Source organism: Alosa sapidissima, chromosome 1, assembly GCF_018492685.1.
Source record: "Alosa sapidissima isolate fAloSap1 chromosome 1, fAloSap1.pri, whole genome shotgun sequence".
Lineage (NCBI taxonomy): Eukaryota > Metazoa > Chordata > Actinopteri > Clupeiformes > Clupeidae > Alosa > Alosa sapidissima.
In genome coordinates this window covers 45,630,341-45,652,262 of record NC_055957.1, presented here as the reverse complement: position 1 = coordinate 45,652,262, position 21,922 = coordinate 45,630,341, and the positions used below count along the sequence as shown (strand labels likewise).

The window sequence follows — 21,922 nt, the reverse complement described above, 5'->3', positions numbered from 1 at the left end:
ACATGAGCACCAACGCACACATAAAGAGAAAAAGTACAGAGGGAGGTCATCCTGTATCCTGGATATCTAAAACAGAGACTCAAAGAATCTCCCATAGAAATGTATGGGGTTAGTTCGTAACGCAAACATGGCAGTCGTCTACACATATTCCCCCCCTTCCGCCACCAAAAGTTGACATGTGAATACATCGTGCCAATCGTGTTGTGATCTCCCAGCTGGAGCGAATTTGGTGTGTCGTGATTCGTGAAGCATTGCGCACGCGTAGTAGTACCCAAAATTGATGCCCGATAAGTGCCCGAAAAGCATTGCAGTATGGTCGCCGAGTGGAGGGACTTGCCTAAAAGGACTTTGTCTAAAACATTTGATTTATTGTTTTTATTCTTTTCATATTTATTGTGTTCGTTACTTGAATGAAAATGTCCCTCTAGTCAGTTTCCTTTTCTGTCAAGGATATCCCAAAATTTGTTGCAGCATCATACCTACCTCCTTCTCTGCAGCCGCGAGTGCCACTACGAGACAGGGTTCACTCTGTAATGGAGTGGAAGTGAGTAGTGTCCACTAAAATTAGGTTTAAAGTCTTAGGCACAACCCCGATCTTTTAATCGTTCTGGAGCAAACTTCTTAATTTCATGTGAGTGAACTTAATTTCATGTGACTGAATTAACTGGAGGCAAATATCATCCAGAGAGTGAATCCAAAGTGAATTTCTCTTTATTCCACTTCCCCGTGCCTGCAGGAAGGAATGAACACACTGGAGGATTGGAACTTCCAGAAGTACTCGGAGAGCGTGGCCCAGAAGCACATGCATCACAACATCAAACACGTGATGAAAGAAGGCGGCCGTGCTGGAAAGGCTCTCATGATCAACACCGACCAGCTCATCAGCACCGTGCAGGTGCTCGGTGTTGCCGGAGGAGCTGCCAAGGCCGCTCAGGCCGTCAGCATCACCACGGGGGTCATGTCGGCGCTCTTCCTTGCCCTCGACGTCTTCTTCCTCGCCAAGGACTCGCACGAGCTGCACAAGGGCGCCAAGACCAAGTTCGCCACTCAGATCCGTGAGGTGTGCAAGGAGCTGCAGGATGGCTTGCTGGAGCTCAATAAGGTCAAATGTCAGCTGCAGAAGACCATGTATGGGATCGAGTTGGAGGAGTACGTGGAGGAGGAGGAAGAGGAGGATGAGGATGACCTGGAGTCAGACCCAGTGAAACTGGCCCAACTGGAGCAGGAGCTGGACCAGCTGGAGGAGAAGTTGGACAAGAAGGTCCTGGAGGAGCCGAGCAAGAGGGGAGAGATGGAGAAGGAGGAAATGAATGACAAGGGAAAAGAAAAGGAGACAAAGAGCGAGAAAGAGAAGAAGAATGAAAATGAGAAGAAGAAGGAAGGGATGACTGAGAAGAAGAGTGAGATTGAGGAGGACAGAAAGAGTGTGAAGAGTGAAGGTGGGGACTTGGAGAAACGAGTTAAAAAACAGAAAGAAGAAATGCAAGAAGAAAAAAAAATGGAGAAATCAAAGATTAAGCTGATTGGCGAGGCTCCAAAGAAAGATACAGAGAAGGGTGTCGCGACCAAGAGCAACAAAAAAGAGAGGGATGGAAAGAGTGAAAAGGGGGAGTCTGAGAAAGACAAGGACAGTGTGATGGAAAAAGCAAAAGAGAGGCCAGAAAGAAAAATGTATCCGTTTGACAAACACAACAGAAGTGAACGAGAGGAGAGAGAGAGTGTAAGGTCTGTACAGAGCAGTGCAAGCGAGATGAGCGTGACTAAGAGAGCAACCCAGGACAAGGCAGCAGTGATGAAACAAGAAGACGAGACTAAGAAGGGCAAGGCCAGGTCTGAAAAGGAAACGAGGGATAGCAAAAGGGAGACAGAGAGACAGACTACCAGGAGTAGGAGAGTGGAGGAAGATGAGGAGAGAGGGAGCCGAAGGGGAAGTAGAACTGATGTAGAACTCAAAGAAGGTGGGCAAGAGGTCACCAAGCCCAAACAGGAAGGAGCTGGACGGGAGGAGAGAGGAGGAGTACAGAGGGAGAGTGCAAAAAGACGAGACAGAGAGAGGGAGGTCAGGGGTACGAGCCTGGAGAGCCTTGTGGGGAGAGGGGAGGAGGACTACGGGAGGAGGAGAGAGAGGGAAGGGGAGAGGAGAGGTAGCAGACAGGAATATGGGAGTGAGAGAGGAGGGGTAGAGGGGAGTAGCCACACCAGCTTAAGAGGAAGGAGTGCAAAGCAGCGGAATGAGCAGAACAGAGGAAGCAGACTGGAGCATGACAGGGAGAGTAGAGGAGGTGAGGAGAGGAGGGGAAGTAGGCAGGACAACTCTGCTGAGAAACAGAAGGAAGTGGCAGAATGGGACAGCAGCAAAATAAAGAGAGGGAAAGAGAGTTTAGGGAGTCTCAGTGAACGAGAGAACAGGGAGAGGAAAAGAGAGGGAAACGGGAAAAAGCCTGAACTCAGCACTCATACACGATCCATTCGTCAGGATGGCCTCGATATATAACCTCTTCAAGACTACACTATTTTATACTTTCAGGTAAAGTTTGTCATAGTTTTGTCAGTGATGTATTAATAGATATTAGACATACATCCATAGACATACAGACATTTGTAGATGCTGCTTTGATAGGTGATATCCAATAACCTTATAATTCCCTGGTGGTGTATTGGGAAAGTATTTTGATAAGTGCCTTTTTAAATTATGAAATGTGTGTCAACCAACTATCCTTCATGTGTCAGAATTTACATTATACTTAATAGGTAACAATCCAGAATGCACTTTATAAGGGACTCCCCTGCAACATAACTCAGGACCTCATTATATTAATTATTAATGAAAGAAATAAGCTCATTCTCTCAACAAAGAGTGGTGGGTGGACGCATTTTATTCATTAAAGCCGAATGTCTGTCTGAAGAAGTGATGAAGTCAGCACAGCATCGAAAATCATTTTATATTCTGCATTTTTAAGTAAATGATTAGGTTTGTCCTTCTTGTATAACAGTGGAATTATGCTTGTTTTTGTTGTTTTTGTTTGCTATATTCTGGTATTTGCAATAAATCTATGTGTTTCATAATAGCTGTTTTATTTAGACTTTCCCCCTTCTTGATTTACTGTGACCAGTTAATTCATGGCCAGCTCTCCTCTATGGCATTTGCGTTCTGAAAGTTTACTTGTTCTCTGGACAAAAATGTACACAATGATAAAATATTTGACAGTTTAGATCACAATCATAATATGTAGCACATTCAATATGTGTCAAAATCCAACTGTGTACATGGGTGGTTGACGTTTTAGGCCAAAAAAAAGTTTTTGAAAAAAAAAATCAGATATTAGGCATGGAAATCACTTAAGGCTCTGGTATGGTCCTGCGTCACATTTGCGCGTGTCCAAGATGTGCGTCATTTTTGCCGTGGACGTGAAGCATACTCCAACTTCTGCTGTCCTGAATGCGCGTTAAATCATTAAGGTTAGCGACTGCGCACCACGGATTAACTGTGATACTCTGCCCCACCAACTGGGGGCGGTACATCGAGCCTGAAAGTAGGACACAACCACCAAAGAAGCCTGAAACGCCTGAAGAAAAGAAGAACGTGGGATGTGCCAGCACTGAACGAAGGAAGAGCTGATGAAGGAAAAAGCCCCACGAGTACGTTCGCCTGTCTGCTGGGAAGATAAGCTGGCCCATCGCATCGCTCCATTTATCATCCACCAGAACACACACAGCTCACCTGTTGGTATAGCTGAGAGACTAGCTTAGCCTACTTGCTTATTAGGCTACTTAGCCTATAGCTAAGTGACTCGGTGCCGCGAGGGCAGCAATATTGGTGCGATACAAAGTAAAGACATTTTTCTAAACACAGCAGTGTCATGGTAAGAAAGAGTTGTGCATACAGATGTCCTCAATTAAATTTGTATTGAGTCTTCACACCTGCCTCATACCAAAAAGTATTAACCAAAAACCTGTAATTATGTCAATAAAAGTTTTGAAGTATTTGTGTTCATAATGTATAATGTCTCACTGTGATAATGGGTGTATTTAGAGCGAGAGGTAGCCTAGGTTATTCCTTCAATTATTATTATTATGATAACGCTTTATCCGGTGTTGACAGGCGAGTTTCGAGATTTGAGTTCAGTATTGTTCAGGAGTAGCCTAGGTGATAATGATTGCACCTGGGAGAGGTAGGCTACATTCCCTTTATTATTATAATCACTATTGATAACGCATTATATACGGAACAGGCGAGAATGCATCTCGATCAGCAAGTGTTACTGGGTTTCGCCTGAGCGTTGTAGATAGATACCTTTAGACCTATATGGCTCTGGGTTTCGCAATTTGATTTTAGCATTGTTCAGTAATAGGTGCTAGGCTACGCTCATTTTTAGTGCTGTGTAGCGCATTTCTACTATGATTCGTTTTATTTTATTGTTTGCCATCTCATTCAGTGCTCTATGATCCAGGGCTCATGACCAAATCAAGCCAATATAATAGCCAGTAGCTACAATGAGCCCATGCAGCCACCATGTTTCGACAATGAAAGATAACGCACAGAACGGCCAGCCTGAGCGGACAATTAAGTCCCCAACTCATCTAAAATGTGGTGTCTTGAAATACTTTTGGTTCTACACCATAGATGGTAAAGTAACCGTTAAATATAATGTTAAAGAATGTATCTTTGGATTGTGGCTTTACATCGGTCGAAGTTGACTCCATGTCGTGGTGTCTCACGTAACTCAAAGCCAGGCAAGCTGAGGACAGGCACTCTGCTCCATCATCGTTATGGTAACCAAACAAGTCTTCTTCTGTCTAGGTTTGTTTCTAGGTTTAAGTGTTGTTCTTCTATGTGGTCCACCTACTGGAGGGGAGTGTTTACAGCAGTTCCGTTTCACACATGCGCAGTCTACGCGTCACTTTGACGCGCGGTCTTAAATTTCGGTCAACTCAAAGACGCGACGCATGCCTTAAAAATGACGCAATTCTCGTCACGCGCTCACCAGTGCCACGTGCGCGGGACGCGGGAGCGTACCATAGGCTTTACATTTCGGTCGACTCAAAGACGCGACGCATGCCTTAAAAATTACGCAATTCTCGTCACGCGCTCACCAGTGCTGCGTGCGCGGGACGCAGACGCGGGAGCGTACCATAGGCTTTAGTCCTGATTTACTGACCCTTCCATTTCCAAAAATATGTATGGTCTTTTAGATTTTGTGTTGAAATTTATATTTATTCACTAATTAGTTATGGTAGTGACTAAAATTGTCATATGGTGTGACATGAAAGTTATTGTTTGTAAAATTATAATGGGGTATTTTGTTTTTAATGTGAGCAATGTATTATAATCTTCTATCATTACTTCATCAATATCTAGCATTTCCTTGTGCAAATTTATTACATTTTACAGTATATTTCTTCATCAATACACAGAGTAAGGCATATGTCCTCAATCTTTCAATAAACGTCATATTCATTTTGACATACCTTGATATAAAAGAAAGAAAATGCTTGTGACTTTTGCTGACCCTATTTTCTATCTGTTCCATTGAGATTTGTATGATATAGACCCCAAAAGCCTTTTTATTTTCATAATTTCTTGATGTCACACCAAATGATATGGTGTCACGCCATATGATAAATAACACCACAAAACAATCTTTTAATACAAAAATGTGTATTATATGTATTTCACAAGCAATAAAAGACAGTTTAAGACAGGTATATCATGTAAAGGTTCACTTTTAGAAATCACAACTATGCAAAACAGAATGCCACCAAATATTGTATAGCTCTTGGTAGTGATGGGGACGAGACCGCCTATGCCGAGTCCGAGTCAAGACCGAGTCTTTGAAGGGTCGAGACCGAGTCGAGACCGAGTCTGTTGGTTTTCAAATACAGTCGAGTCCGAGTCAAGACCGAGTCTTTGAGGAAGCAAGTCCGAGTCGAGACCGAGTCCTTTAGGAGTCGAGACCGAGTCGAGACCAAGACCATAAAAAAATTGCAGTTTTAATATTCATAATTTAATATCACCCCAGTTAATAATCAACAGTTAGGCCTACAGACTAAGCTAGATTGGGAATTGTTTAGAGGAGCAGTCTTAACGTCTTAATATGGACTATGCTGACCTACAGACACTCACCGGCAGCAGAGCCATAGAGATAAATAAACGGCTCTGACGGCAGTATCTTTGCATTGCACCATGGGATGTCATTTTCAAATAATGCCGGTCAACATTGCATTTTATTATTATTGTTGTTATGTGTTGTCTGTTTTTTTATATGAACATAAAAAATGCGTTGGTCTCGAGGACTCGGTCTGAAATTACGAGTCCTTCTCCTCCCACTGTGGTCCGAGACCGAGTCAAGACCGAGTCTTTGAAGGAACGAGTCCGAGACGAGACCGAGAAAGCAGAAATTGGTCTCGAGACCGGACTCGAGTCCGAGACCGGACTCGAGTACTACATCACTAGCTCTTGGGTTCCCTGAGTTTTTCTCTTCTCAATGGTGGGCTTCAATCTGAATGTTTGTAGTTCCCCTTTGAGTTTATTCTCTTTATATCTGTTAATTCAACAGTTCATTCAGATAATTTAAAACGTTTTCCTGCATTATAATCAGATTAAATTGTTGCAATTACTTATAGTGCTAAAGACAACATTAATATTACTGTTTTCTTTAACACCAGAATTGTTTTTCTCAGACTACTATTGATATTTAGAATGTCAAATATGTATCTTTTGTATCCAAGGCTGTAGAGTGAGTGAGTGAGTGTGTGTGGGGATGATTTCTGTGTTTTATGTGTGTGTGATTCGCAATACATGCAATAGTTGCACATCTTAAATAATAAATATTAAATCATGTTAAATATGTCAAAATATATATTACACTTAATTATGAGTTAAACATATGTATGAAAAAACATTATTTATGCAGGAAAATGCAGTTTCTATCATACAGTGTGACAAATAAATCATATGGTGTGACGAGAAAACCCGGTCACACTATATGATATGGGGTCACACCATATGAGGTTTCATGTACTTAGCATGACATTAAGCAATGTGCTTTTATGCTAACATCCTAAAAACATGCTAACTGCAATATGACAACATAGTTTTAAAGGTAATATTGACTGAAAAGTAATTTTATTCGGGCATTTTTGCGTAAAATGCGTCACACCAAAAGACAGTGCAAAAGGGAACTGAAGCAGGAGTGCCGGATATACTTGATTTTTTTGAAAACATGAAGAGAGAAAACTCACCTTGTAACTTTCAGTGTCCTTCTGAGGTGTTGTTCTTCCTCCTGAAAGAAGGAGGACCCCTACTCCCCAAAGGTCTCCAAACAATTGCCCGTTTAAAAAAAGTAATATGGCGTCACACCATATGATATCCATTTCTGGGACAAAGTGTTTTAGTTAAGGGTGGCTTCACAATATTATGCCTGAACTTTTAGTCAAGCAGACTCACAAGTAGGCATCTGGGTTATCAATATATGATTGAATAAACAGAAAATGAATTCATTTTCTTGTTTTTATTCAAAATCAAAATTCGTGAAATGTGACTGGGACAGTCACGCCATATGAGCTTTTTCTGGTTTGGCTGAAAATTGTGAAAAAATGGAAGATTAATCCCATGAATGCTCTGTATGTTCATATAAAACAGCATTTTCTGAACAATATCACCATAGTTTTTGATATATTTTTTTTATAATTTACCTATCTTTGACAAATTGGACCAAAAAAAGGCCATGTCATGTCAACCACCCACATACACTAAAATGTTTGTTATGTTTATATGGTGGGAGTAGTTCTCACCATGGCCACGAGGAGGCAGCATCACAGTTGGGTCAGATACCAGATATTCTATTTACTATTTACTGATTTAATGTTGATTTTCTCTTGACCAATATGTTTGTTCTGACTGAAAATGACACTGCCACATGCCAATAGGTTGTAAGACAATGTGGTAGAAACATGGAATCCAAAAAATAAGCCTTTTTGTCTTTTAACATTTTTATGAAAAATGGCGTGTCCACAATTATTCATACCCTTTTAGAATAATCACTGGAAACATCTTTATTTGCAATCAAAGCTCTCAAAATGGTTCTTATAATATGTACCAAGCCGCTCCATGTCTCCACAATGATTGTAGACCGCATCTTTTTAGGTGCGATCTGGGTGTAGTGGCCGTTTTTTAACAAATTAAAATTAAACTTAAATCAAACGACAACTTCTGGCACCCTGGGCAGGTAATGTACGCAGGCAAGAAATAAAATCAATTCCAGGCTGGATTCAGGGATTTGGCTGGTTTATTTAGTTCCAGCTGCAGCAAACAATACACAGCATCTCTCGCGCTGGTAAAAAACCATGTGCCCATCACCCAGGTGTATACAGGCCTCCTGCTACTTCCTACCTATATTCACCTTTACCTGTGCCCACTACTGCCCCCAGGTGTCTAAACCAAATATTTTAGTAAACTAACCAAAAATAAAGACTACACATATAAATCAAAACAATTAACTAAACAAATAACGAGCAAAAGAATATCACCAAAATATATATTACTAATGTGAGCAAAATCATAATAAACAAATTAACTAACAAATTTACCACTACTAAAAGCAAACTAATGTAGCTCCAACACTCCGGCCCCTAATTGTGCATTATCACAATTACTGAACTCTCAAAACGGAGCTACACTAAAAATATGTATCCTAACTATATCAAGCACAGATGTCTTCTTGTGTCTTCCTGCCGCACCTACAAGAGAGAGAGAGAGAGAGAGAGTGAGTCAGTCAGTCCATGTGATCACAGTGCTGCCTCCAGAAGCAGGCACAGCTTCGTCACAGGCCTCTCCAGGATGCTGGTCTTCGTTTGGAGGCGGACAGAGCGCACACATCCATTCACATCCGATCTGACATCTAAAACTTTCCCCATCATCCAAGATCCTCTTGGAGCTGTAGCATCTGCCACAAGAACAACATATCCAGGTATGAGGTTTCTTCTTCGTACTGTCCATTTTTGTCTTTGTTGCATCAATGGCAGGTACTCAGAAATCCACCTCTTCCAGAAGAGTTCCGCCATATACTGTATCTGCTTCCATCTTTTTCTGACATACAGATCATTTCTGTTAAACAGTCCTGGTGGCATAATTGGTTTGCTCTTCAACAACAGAATGTGATTTGGCGTCAAGGTTTCCAGGTCATTTGAATCATCTGAGGCCTTTGTAATAGGTCTATCATTCAATATTGCTTCAACCTCGCAAAAAATTGTTTGGAGTCCTTCATCGTCCAGGGTCTGCTGTTTAAGGACTGAGGTAAGAACACTCTTCACTGAGCGAATCAGGCGCTCCCAAACACCACCTTGATGGAAAGCTGATGGGGTGTTGAATCTCCATTCTATGCCATCCTGAAGAAAGGCTCTTTGAATTTTACCATGATTCAGAGTAGTCAGACATTCCTTGAGCTTACGGCTGGCTCCAACAAAGTTGGTTCCATTGTCGGACCTAAGAGTTGAGACTGGGCCTCGTCTGCAGATGAACCTTCTCACTGAATTTATACAGGAATCTGTGTCTAATGTGTATGCTACTTCTAAGGGTACAGCACGGCTGGTCATACAGGTGAAGAGCACTCCGTATCTTTTGAGAAGACCTCTGCCCCTTTTAACCCTTAGAACCCGATTGACGCAAAGTGCGTCAAAAAACACACCCTTTCTTCTCTATTACATTGCTCCGCGACTGTTCATCGCAGCGAGATGAAACCTTTATTGCATGACAGAGAAGAAGTGGGGCTTTCCAAAGAGACTACGCACTTGTCTGTACGATCAAGTATGAAAATAAAAAAAAAATCATATTTACAGTCTATACTTCTCTGCGTTCACATGCGCACCCATTACTCTCGTTGGAATTTCTCGCGAACCCGTGATCGCATAGATATGGCAAGCATATCAGATGAAAGAGGAGACACAGGGCTATCCATTGGTGCCATGGATATCGATCCTTCTGGCTTATAAAAACAGACGAAGTGACTGCAAAATATTAACGTCATGTACACAAACCAACGCTGTACACCCATTACTCTCGTTTGAATTACTCGCGGACCCGTGATCGGATAGATATGACACGCATGTCAGATGAAAGAGGAGACACAGAGCTATCATTTGATACCAAGTACATCCTTCTGGGTTATAAAACAGACGAAGTGACAGCAAAATAATAACTTCATATAGCTGGACTTACCCCACGTTTTTGTCTGTTTTTGTTGCAAAGCATGTTCATAATCCGGTTTTTAGATCCTAGCAAATTCCTGCTTGGCATCCAATTCAAGGCTCACACTGCATTCCAATTTGTTCAACACCTTTTTTGCCTTTACTTTGTTCATGGCAATGCAGTAAAAAGTTGAGAATCATTATGACTGCATGCACCATAGGCACACATGCTAACACTCAAACTTGGGTCAAGTCAGGTCAGATCAGTTCGTGTCACAGATATGGAGCGCAAAAAATTGATGAAAAATTTTTCATCACTAAATAAAAAATGGCATTTATTTCCGTAAATCACACACCACATATTCCTGTAAATTGCTCAGCCCCAGAGTATCCCACCAACATGGCAATTATATTGCCCAATTCAGGACAGTCTGCCCTACACACACATGAAATGCATGTAGAGCTATGAGCTTGCTGTGGTGAGATACATGTCAAAATATAAGAATTATTATAAGGGACCGTTCGTTATTTACAAACGGGGTCACCGGAGGGATTTTGAGTGCTTCAATCAAAAGTTGCATGACCCTCCCCATCCTGCAAGAAAATTTTCAACGACCCTCCAGCAGTCTTTTTAAAAAAGACATGACCCTCCCCGGCCAATTGTCGATATCTTCCGCCCACGCTGTAAAGCGCTATGAAAAGACATCGACTTAAGCAATCTTTCTAAACTCACCCTCTGCTTTCTGATCTTACACATCACACTTCACCAAGATAGTAGATTTACTCACTAACATTGTTGTGGAAACACAATAAGCATGGTAACTAAATGCACACTTCCTGCAACTGCATACCTACTTGAAATAAGTTACTCCTCTAGTAAGTATTCCCATGAAATAAAACAATAAAACATTGAGACCATTCAACAAAGCACACTGGGTAATAACAAATTCAACACATGAACTTGTTGCTATGGACTCGTCTCTAGGCTTCCTCAGTCATTGTAAAGCTCATAGACATAATATACATAGACGCCGCATCGACCGCTACTCCTTACTAGCGCTGACGAGATTTGGAGCCGCCATCTTGGACCGGTCATCCACTCCACTCAGTGTAATCTGTTTGGCCTGTGAGATGAGCTGTCAGCGCACTTAATTAATCATATCTCACTGAATACCGAACAGATTCTCACGCGGTTTTATTTGCTGCAAAGGTCATACATGTAGCTATGATACAGGACACATGATTTAGCGTATTTTAATATTCATAGTGGGTTTAACAGTAATAGAATATTCTGATATATGATATAAAGTGACCTGACGTCCGATATCAAAACTGGGAACATAATCCATGTTTGACAGCATAGACAAAACTAGTTTGATACAAGTTTAATGAGTTAAATATAGTTCACAGTTGACAGAAAAGTTCCATCAACAGCATTATTCACAGTCCACAGAAAGGTTCCATAAACATTTAAGTGAGATCAGTGCCATTCAGACATCTGAGGGGTATTCCAAGTAGGCCTATGTGGTTTAGTGACAAACTTGGGTAAATTGACTCAGAATAAGTTGTAAACCTCCCAGTAGAAAAGCTGTATGATACAGGAAACATGGTTGTGTGTATTTTAATATTCATAGTGGGCTTAACAGTAATAGAATATTCTGATATATATGATATATTATAAAGTGATGACATCCAATATAAAAACTGGGAACATAACTAATCCACGTTTGACAGCATAGACAAAAACTGGTTTGATACAAGTTTTAATGAGTTAAATTTACAGAAAAAAAATCCATTAACATTTTCAGTTCAGTGCCATCAAAAATAAAGTGATGAACAGACATTGGTGTGGCATAAAGGAAATGGAGTAACTAGGTTCAATATCAACAGCATTTGTTAGACAAGTTCCATAAATATTGTAAAGTGCAAGTTTGTAGGTTTGTTTCTGATCCTTAAAAAACAGACATTGTAACAGTTCATCAATTCAAGACAAAAAGGTGACTTGTCACTTGTACAGTGTCAATGGGTTCATCAACAGCATCTGTTATTTACAGTTCACAGAAAGGTTCCAGCCCCAATGAAGAGATTAAATAAAAAGGAATTAAGAAACATTTTAGAAACTGCTAAGATCAACCCGTTCATTGCAATCAGTAAAGAATCAGGGAGTGTCTTCACAGGCTCAGTGAGACAGAGTTACCGTCATGCAGTTGGTTCTATGATTTCGACAACTGGTGCATGTCATTTTGTATGTTCCCACCTTGCTAAAATTGCTTGGGTACACTTTGGCTGAGAACAAAAGTGCTTCAGACAGCAGGTGGGCAAATAAGATGGCATAGTAAACTGGGTAAACTCCATAAAAGAGGACTGAGTCAACCAGACGATGGGAAAATGGGACACAGAGTGGCGAATGCAGGTGATGAAGGTGGAGCTCATAAATCAAACATTCAGTCACAGTGTAGCAGATACCCTGCAGTACTGCAATGAAGAGCTGCACCTTCCTCAGTTCCAGGGGTGTGAGGAGACCGTTCAGTTCATTCACAGTCTTCTTGAACAAGGCAGTTGTTCTGGAGATACAAAATAATAAATAAATGAATGAAAAGGAATTTGAGAGGCATCTTATTCTTGTTAGGGTAAATGACATGTGAATAATACAGTGTTGGGCAAGCTACTTCAAATTTTTAGTGAGCTAAACTATCAGTTACTCTGCCATGAATAAAACACTACACAAAACTACCACCCAGTCAAATGTATTAGTAGCCTAACACAAACACAGCAGTAGGCTAGTTCACTACATAGGAAGCTACTTTAAATTGTGCTAATTTCACATGACAAGAAAAGTGTAGCTTGTCTGGCTAAGCTACTTGATAAATAAAGTCAAGTCAAGTCAAGTCAAGTTTATTTATATAGCACATTTCATACACAGAGGTCATTCAATGTGCTTTACATAAACAAAACCAAACGATAATAACAAATAAAAGCATAGAAGGGCAATATAGTCAAAGAATAGTTAAAAGGTAAAGATCATAATAAAAGGAAAACATAAAACACAAGGTAAAATCATTTAAAAATAAAGAATAATTAGTAAGCAAAAACAAAGGCAAAAGTAGTAAAAAAAAGTAATAAAAGACAAAGTAGAATAATTATCGAGGCAGATTCAGAATTTGTAACTCGGCACAGTTAGCAGAAAGCGTCTGAGAACAGTTTGGTCTTAAGTCTAGATTTAAAACTGGCTACAGTTGGGGCCTTTTTAATGTCATCCGAAAGTTGGTTCCACAGCTGAGCCGCATAGCAGCTAAAAGCTGCTTCACCATGTTTAGTTCTAACTGTAGGTTTTACTAGCAGGTTTTTCACCTGGGACCTGAGAGGACGAGAAGGTGTGTACTGCTGAAGCATGTCTGACAAGTATTTAGGTCCTGCTCCATTTACTGATTTATAAACAAGCAATAGTGCTTTAAAGTCAATTCTGTGACTTACTGGAAGCCAGTGCAAGGACTTAAGAATTGGAGTAATGTGGTCAGTTCTTTTAGTTTTTGTTAGAGTCCTAGCTGCTGCATTTTGTATCACCTGAAGCTGTTTAATAGTCTTTTTAGGAAGGCCTGTGAACAGTCCATTGCAGTAATCAACCCTGCTGGAGATAAATGCATGAATGAGTTTTTCTAAGTCATGTTTTGACATCAGCCCTCTGAGTTTGACAATATTTTTGAGGTGGTAAAAAGCTGATTTAGTTATCGCTTTCATGTGGCTGTTGAAATTTAGATCACTGTCAATTAATACACCAAGGTTTTTAACAGTATCCTTTGCCTTCAACCCTTTTGTGTCAAGGAGAGTGGCAACCCTAAGTCTTTCCTCATTTTTACCAAATATAATTACTTCAGTTTTTTCTTTGTTCAGCTGAAGAAAATTTTGAGACATCCAGGTGTTGATTTGTTCTATACACTGACACATAGATTCAAGAGGACCATAGTTGTTTGGTGATAGAGCTAAGTAAATTTGTGTGTCATCTGCATAGCTATGATATGAAATCAAATTATTTTGAATGATTTGTCCAAGTGGGAGCATATAGAGGTTGAATAATAGTGGCCCCAAGATTGACCCCTGGGGAACACCACAGGTCAAGGACGTTGGTGTTGAGGTACAGTTTCCGATGGCAACAAAGAAGCTCCTTTCTTGTAGATATGATTTTAGCCAGCTGATAACTATGCCTGTAAATCCAACCCAGTGTTCTAGTCTGTGTAGTAAAATATTGTGATCAACAGTGTCAAATGCTGCACTAAGGTCCAGTAGCACTAGGACTGATGTTTTACCTGAATCTGTGTTGAGGCGTATGTCATTGGAAACTTTAATGAGAGCTGTTTCAGTGCTGTGATTTGCCCGAAAACCAGACTGAAAGTAATCAAAATACCCATTTGATGTTAGGAAGGTGGTTAATTGATTAAAGACTACTTTTTCAATAATTTTGCCAATAAAAGGTAGATTGGATATGGGCCTGTAATTGTTTAGCATGGAGGCATCCAGGTTATTCTTCTTGAGAAGTGGCTTTACAACAGCTGTTTTCAGTGACTTAGGAAAAGTGCCAGACAGCAATGATACATTTACAATTTGAAGGACATCCGCCGCTATGAGGTGAAAAACAGTTTTGAAGAAATTGGTAGGCAGAGTGTCTAAGACACATGTGGAAGGGCTGAGATTCTGTACCGTTTTTTCAAGTGTTTCGTAGTCTATCAAGCTGAACTCTGACATCAAGTTTAGTTTCCCTCTGTTTGTTGCTGGAAGTTCAGGTTGTTGAATTTGTAATTGAGCAGATATGTTGAGTCTGATTTTGTCAATTTTACCTTTAAAAAAAGATGAAAACTCATTGCATTTATTAGTTGAGAGAAGTTCAGGCGCTAATTGTGAGGGGGGATTTGTTAACTTATCAACAGTTGAAAATAGAATACGAGTGTTATTTGAACTTCTATTGATAATGTTAGAAAAGAAAGACTGTCTTGCTTTGCATATTTCAGAGTTATATGTGCGGAGCATCTCTTTATGGATTTCATAGTGGATCTGAAGTTTGTATTTACGCCATTTTCTTTCAGTCTTCCTACACTCTCTTTTTAGAAGTTTAACTGCTGGATTTTGCCTCCATGGTGCTTTCTGTTTGTCCTTAACTTTCTTGAATTGTAATGGAGCAATGTCATCCATAATGTTTGCCATTTTTGCATTAAAGTGATCAAATAAGTCTTCAGAGTCTGACAGTTGACTTGACTTTAGTGAAAGTGCTTGCTCAAAGAGAGCACTTGTCTGATCATTTATGATTCTCCTTTTTACCATCATAGCTGTGTTTTGAGTGTGTGGGGACATAGACACATCAAAGAACACGCAAAAATGATCAGATAAGGCCAGGTCTTTAACAGCTGTAGAGACATCGAGACCCTTTGTGATAACAAGGTCGAGGGTATGGCCGAGAGAGTGTGTTGGCCCCTGTACATGCTGTGTTAGGGAGAAAGTATCGATTAGTGCAATGAATTCCTTGGCATAATTGTTTTCAGGATTATCCACATGCAAGTTTAGATCCCCTGATATAATAAGACAGTCATACTCTATGCAAACAACTGATAGCAGTTCACCTAGCTCTTCAAGAAAAACTTTAGCTGAATGTTTTGGAGGCCTGTAAATTGTCAGTAATAAAATCTGAGGAGAAGACTTAATGCATGCACACAGATATTCAAATGAAGTAAAGACACCGAATGACGACTGATTGCACTGAAAAGACGTCTTGAAAATTGTGGCTATCCCCCCACCTCTTTTATTTGCTCTGGTAGCACTCAAAAAACTGAAGTTTGGGGGAGCTGATTCGATGAGAGTAGCAGCACTGTTTGCTTGATCTAACCATGTCTCAGTTAAAAGTAAAAAATCAAGGTTGTGTGTGCAAATTAGATCATGAATTAAGAATGATTTGTTTGAAAGAGATCTGATATTTAGGAGTGCTAGTTTTGTTAGTTTAAGTGTTGGGGAAATATGATCCATGGGGGAAATCTGAGGTTGATGTGGTACGGGTAGGAGATTGGACTGGTTTACCCTATAAGCTCGATGCATTTGTGTTCTATTTCTTGTCAATACAGGAATAGAGAATGTCATGGGCTTACTGGGTCCCGGCATGTTCTCAAAACTACTGTCAGTACCATTTATATTGCAGGGACCCTGAGAATATCATGCAATACAGTCATCATATAATTGTCCCCTGCTGCTGCCATCTGTATTTTCCACTGCACATTCCATGCTATATGCCGGCTGAGAAAATGAACTAAGAGGTTGCTGCTGCTTAAGAGATCCTTCTAAACGGGGAGGGGGAGGGCGAGGGGGTGGAGGTGCCCTTTGCTTCTTTGGTGCTAATGATCTTGGGCTAGTAAAACTCTGCATGGCTACTGGTAGCAGTCTCTCCATTCTTGCAGGGAACATCATGTGCTTGGGTGGGGATGGTGATGGGTATTCAGGGGATACTGTGGAGTTTGAGTGGGTGGTGGGATGAAGGGGTGGGGATGGGGATGGGAGATTAGGGGGGTTAAAGAAGTTGAGCTATTGAAAAGTTACTTTATTCAGGAAATAGTGAGGCTACCACCAACACACTTAGGCTACAAGTAGCAGCTAGCGATTGCCCAATAGGCTAGTCTGTGCCACTTGTGTAAAATTCGCCGGCCAAATCTAGTATGATTTATTTCTACAATAGCCTTCTTGTGTCAGTTGTAATCTAAGTCAGTGTTATGGAATATGACTTATCAAGTCTCAGTTCATAGCCGGGTGAACACCGAGTAAACATAGCCTAGCTAGATGGCTACGATTTTCATACAGTAGGCCTAATATCAAAGATTGCTCCTTCTCAGCTCTCTGGTAATATTCTATTCACAAAATATAACCAATAGTACGGTTATGTTAAATCTTACTTGTGAAAAGTAAATCCCCCGAGTATGGTCCGCCGATTTGAGAAGGAACATGCTGCACAGTGCTGTCATCTTCTGTCTTCTGCTGCAACGCAACGAGGAGTATGACCGGTCCAAGATGGCGGCCGCATTTCTTGTTTCCAGCAGCCAATGCGGCGTCTATGTATATTATGTCTATGGTAAAGCTGCCGAAGCTGAACATTGTCCAAAACTCAATTTCTCAGACGACCGTCAATTTGGGAGCTTGACTACACTCCTTCTTTCTCAAATGACTTGAAAATGCCGTTTGCACAATTTCACAAATAATCACAGGGACCGAAAAATACCTAACATGCCAAATTTTTCCGGGTTTAGGCCTATCATTTTAACTTTTCCCCGCTGTCTTGCTGTTTTAATATTTTCCCGTAGAATATCCCATATTACTGTAATACTCTCCTAACATTAGTCCTGCATTCTGGCCTGTGTGTTGTCCTGTTGTTACCCCTTGCCCTTCCAGAGAAACAGATGTATTCAAATCATCGTTTTGCTTGCTTAAATGCGAACTCAGAGTGATGTTAACCTACAGTAGGCCTATTTAAGTTAACGACGTGGTTGTCGTGAGAGCACGATTCATTGGCGCTTGCAGTGTTCGGCCGTAGGCTATGTCTATGTGCGCACCTGCAAGGCTAAGAGCCAAAGAAATCCCCCTGTATATTCACTCCAAGTTGGCCTACCATAACTTACCAACTCTACACTGTAGACCATAAACTGGCTATTTATATGACCAATGTATTTGTTCAACTGTATGAAGCAGAATTACGCACTACTTGGAACGTAACACATTTTTGTTGGCAGGAGAGAGAATGACAGCGATTAACATTGCACTAGATTATTGCACTTGTTGCTGGTTACCAGTAAATAGGGCCTACTATATTTTTTTGCAAACAACAAAAACAGAAAGGATGGAGACAGCAAAGCTAGAGATGGGCAGGAACAAGGTCAATTGGTAGAAATGCTTGTCAAAACGTTAGGAGCTGGATGTGTGGATGAATGAAGCACAAGTATGCTTTATAAGCATGCACACTGTTTAAAGTTAGGCTAGGCTACACAGTAAACTAAGTAAACCAAAGTTAAATTTAGCTTTTTTAGGGCTGGATAAAGTTGACCAAATGGATATAGGCTGTTAGGCGTGAATAAAGTAGGCTACTTTGTTGCTCAAACCCTTCCAACGTGGGGACGGATGTTGACATTTTCCGTATTTTGCGTGAGAAACCCGGGAAATCTCCTTTATTTTCATTGTTCAATGTTGACAGAGCTATGGGACGAAAGAGAACGTTATATGGCGACAGAAATCAACAATCAAACAAGCCACTTTGATTTTTTGCTGCATTAATACAAAAGATGGGTGACCCCCCCTCCTAGACAAAAAAAAGTTAGGTGACCCTCCCCTCAACAAAGAATAAAAAGACATGACCCTCCCCTATTTTCCTCCGGTGGCCCCGTTTATAAATAACGAACGGTCCCTAATACACTTTTTATATTTTATTTATATTTTGAAATGATTGCAGATCTGGATAGCCTAGACTCTGCTGAAAAAAACAATATATAATATGTGTGTGTGGCACTTACAATGACCAGAATAAATCCTTATGAATAAAGGTAGTGAAAATGCCCTAAAAACAGCTTAGGGTTCTAAGGGTTAACTTCAACGGGCCCAAAATAATCAACGCCTACATGAGTGAAAGGGGCTCTCTTTCGGCAGGTAAGTCCGCCATCTTTTGTTCAAGGAGTCTTCCTCTGTTGCGTCTGCAAACAACACAGTCTGATATGACCTTTCTGGCAGCAGAGTTTGCATTTATAATCCAATATTTCCGCATTAAACTGGACAACATATAATTTCTTCCAGCATGACCTATCTGCTGATGAATGTGGCGCAGAATTAGTGTTGATACATGCAGGTCTTTTGACAGAATAGCAGGACGCTTGGATTCCACTGGCAGTGAGGCTTTGCTTAACCGACCACCCACTCTGAGGATCTCACCATCCATCACTGGGTCCAATCTGTACAGTGGACTGTCCTTGGATATGGGTTTCACACCACTCTGCAGCGAGGTAATTTCATCGATAAACTGCTGATGTTGCACATAACGGATGATTGACAACTCTGCCCTGGTCACATCTTGAGGTGTCAGACTCTGTCCTTTGAGCGTAGCCTTTAAGCTCTGCATTTGGCTTTCCACTTGTTGATGACAGTCTGGAGTGTCCATACTGAGGTCAGCAGAGGCATAAAGCTCCTTTCTCCTATGTCCCAATAACACAAGAGTATCCTTGATCTTAAGAATCCAAGCTACAGCTACCTGCAATCTCCTCCAAGATGAAAAGTAATGGATCAGGTGGCTCGTAGCATTGTCTGTGTCTTTAACAACAGCATTCACGGTCAAGTCTCTTTTGATCTCAGGGTCAGCGCCAGGAATCACCTGAAGGTCCACGTCTAATTTAGGCCACCCATCCTTGGACTTGTAGAGGAAATCAGGTCCCATCATCCATCTCCTTCTGTTCAGGAGGTCTTCTGCCCTCATTCCTCTTGACGCTTCATCTGCTGGGTTTTCCTTTGTCCCCACATATCTCCACTGATCAACATCAGTTGCCTCTCTGATGACTGCAATTCTGTTGGCCACAAAGGTATGGAATCGCCGGCTTTCATTTGATATATATTTAAGGACTGTTGTACTGTCGGTCCAGAAAACTGACTTCTCCAGCCTAAGTTGCAACTCCTTCTGTAGCATGCGGTCTACTCTAACAGCGAGAACTGCAGCTGTTAGCTCCAGGCGAGGAATAGTTGTCTGCTTCAGCGGAGCAACTCTGGCCTTCCCCATCATAAATGCAACATGCACTTTATTGTCCCTTTCCAGTCTTAAGTAAGAGACAGCTCCATACCCGACCTCACTGGCATCAGAGAAGGGGTGAAGCTGCATAGTGACAGGGTTGCCAAAGTCCTTAGGCTTAATGCAACGATCAATCTTGAACTCTGCCACCTTGTGGAGATCTTCCAACCAGCCAGCCCATTGCTTAGCGAGAACATGGGGAATATCTTCGTCCCATCCAAGGTTTCTTTTACAGAGTTCCTGCAGTAACAACTTAGCGCTCATGCTGAATGGAGCAAGGAAGCCCAATGGGTCGTAGAGGGAGCTAACCACTGAAAGAATTCCTTTTCTCGTCTGTGGTTGCTCTCGTGCGGAGGCCTTAAATCCAAATTGGTCAGTCTCAACGTACCACTGTAGTCCTAATGTGCGTTCAACAGGAAGTTGATCTGTATCCAAATCCAGCTCCATCATGTCTTTTGCTCTGTGGCCTTCGCTGACAGAGCGCAACACTGCACGACTATTGCTGACCCACTTGGACAGAGTGAATCCTCCTTTCTGACAAAGTGCCGTTAAATCCTGGATCATTTTCCTAGCTTCCCCTTCTGAGGCCATTGAACGGAGGCAATCATCAACATAAAAGTTGTTTTTCACTGTACTCACAACCTCTGGAGGTAAGTGTTCTGCGTTGTCATCTGCAGTTCTCCTCAAGGCATAATTGGCACAGCTTGGTGATGATGCAGCTCCAAATAGATGTACCTTCATGCGGTATTCCTGCGGAGCCTGTGCAGTGTCACCACCTGGCCACCAGAGGAAGCGGAGAAAGTTGACGTGCTTATTTGAGACATGAACCTGGTGAAACATAGATTGGATATCAGCCATTATTGCAATAGGTTCCTGCCTAAATCGGACAAAAACTCCAATGAGGCTGTTGGTGAGATCAGGCCCTTGCAAAAGCTGACTATTGAGTGATGTTCCTTTGTATGAGGCTGCACAGTCAAAAACCACTCTTAACTTACCCTTCTGAGGATGATACACCCCGTGGTGAGGGATATACCACACTTTCCCATTGCTCTGTGTCAGCTGGTCAAGAGGAACTGGCTCAGCATGTCTCTGTGTTATTATTTCATTTAGGAACGTGGTGTATTCCTCCTTAAAAACACTGTTCTTGTCAAACTTTCTTTTCAGGCTACATAAGCGCTGCTCTGCTATATAACGATTATCTGGCAGGGTTACATTTTCCTTTCTGAATGGCAGGTCAATGCAGTAATGACCTCCAATTAGTTTTGCTGTGCTACTGACAATATCCATGAACTTAATATCTTCTCTGGACATTTCAATCTGCTCTTCTGATGATTTCTCATTAAAGTCATGCTGATACTGTTTTACAAGCATTTCTTGCAGGTGTGATGTGGTTTGCTGTTACAGCAGCGTAGCCACTCTTACCTCTACAGCTTCCACCATGAAGAGGACCATTAACGACCCAGCCAACCCTGGTTCTGACGGCGTATGGGCCTTCATTTATGCTATTTATCACTTCCCACGGCTCCAAAACCTTAGGGGCGTCAGTTCCAATAAGCAGATCAACATCTGCATGAATGTCATGAAGTATTACATCTTTCAAATATGGCCATGGATCAATATCTGCTTGTTGTGGAATATTAAGTGTAGACACAGGTAGTTCTTTGAGTCAAAACATCAGGAAGCTCTATGAAATCTTCAACACCCACACCAGACACTTCAAGACCTGACAAAACATGAGCATTCACAACCTTTCGTTGGCCCATTGTTCTCAACAGAATGCTTGTCTTGTTACCTCTCAAATTCAGCCTTTTCGCCATGGTTTCTGTACAGAATGTGCCGGAACTGCCAGGATCCAGGAAGGCATATGTCTGCATGGTCTTACACAGCAAAATTCTCAGAGTTATTTTCCCAGTGTAAAGCAAACATGTTAAAATACAGAGTTGAAACTACACT

General features: G+C 41.3%; 3 protein-coding genes across 9 annotated transcripts in view; 1 reads left to right on the top strand and 2 right to left on the bottom strand.

Moving 5' to 3' along the window:
* Positions 1 to 11,327, top strand: part of si:rp71-1g18.13 (uncharacterized protein LOC560271 homolog) — a 76,000-nt gene extending 64,673 nt beyond the window's left edge. For 4 of the 6 annotated variants that reach the window (XM_042075703.1, XM_042075886.1, XM_042075795.1 and 1 more), the window contains 3 exons: positions 2,184 to 3,015; positions 5,863 to 5,869; positions 11,317 to 11,327. In XM_042075703.1, coding sequence (XP_041931637.1) covers positions 2,184 to 2,494 — 311 coding nt within the window. In that variant the 3' untranslated portion in view covers positions 2,495 to 3,015; positions 5,863 to 5,869; positions 11,317 to 11,327. Of the gene's footprint in view, positions 1 to 2,183; positions 3,067 to 5,862; positions 5,870 to 11,316 lie in introns of those variants that run through there. The other 2 variants (XM_042075624.1, XM_042076132.1) reach the window with 2 other exon arrangements.
* Positions 3,330 to 9,594, bottom strand: LOC121695553. Its single transcript, XM_042076553.1, has 2 exons — positions 8,793 to 9,594; positions 3,330 to 3,402 (listed from the first exon to the last, which is right to left on the bottom strand). The coding sequence occupies exons 1-2, from the start codon at positions 9,592 to 9,594 to the stop codon at positions 3,392 to 3,394; spliced, it is 813 nt and encodes a 270-aa protein (XP_041932487.1). The 3' UTR covers positions 3,330 to 3,391.
* Positions 9,561 to 21,469, bottom strand: LOC121695449. Of its 2 annotated transcripts, XM_042076422.1 has the most exons (3): positions 21,392 to 21,467; positions 18,789 to 20,797; positions 9,561 to 9,645 (listed from the first exon to the last, which is right to left on the bottom strand). In XM_042076422.1, exons 1-2 carry the CDS (start codon positions 21,464 to 21,466, stop codon positions 18,815 to 18,817), a joined length of 2,058 nt encoding a protein of 685 aa, XP_041932356.1. In that variant the 5' UTR covers position 21,467; the 3' UTR covers positions 9,561 to 9,645; positions 18,789 to 18,814. The 2 variants fall into 2 exon arrangements, with proteins under 2 accessions (XP_041932356.1, XP_041932283.1); XM_042076349.1 differs by having other exon boundaries at positions 18,789 to 21,469.
* Between the last annotated feature and the right edge of the window lie 453 nt (positions 21,470 to 21,922).

Excerpts from the sequence above, each read along its gene's own strand:
- LOC121695553 (XM_042076553.1), bottom strand. The coding sequence starts at position 9,594 with ATGACCAGCCGTGCTGTACCCTTAGAAGTAGCATACACATTAGACACA.
- LOC121695449 (XM_042076349.1), bottom strand. The coding sequence starts at position 21,340 with ATGCTTGTAAAACAGTATCAGCATGACTTTAATGAGAAATCATCAGAA.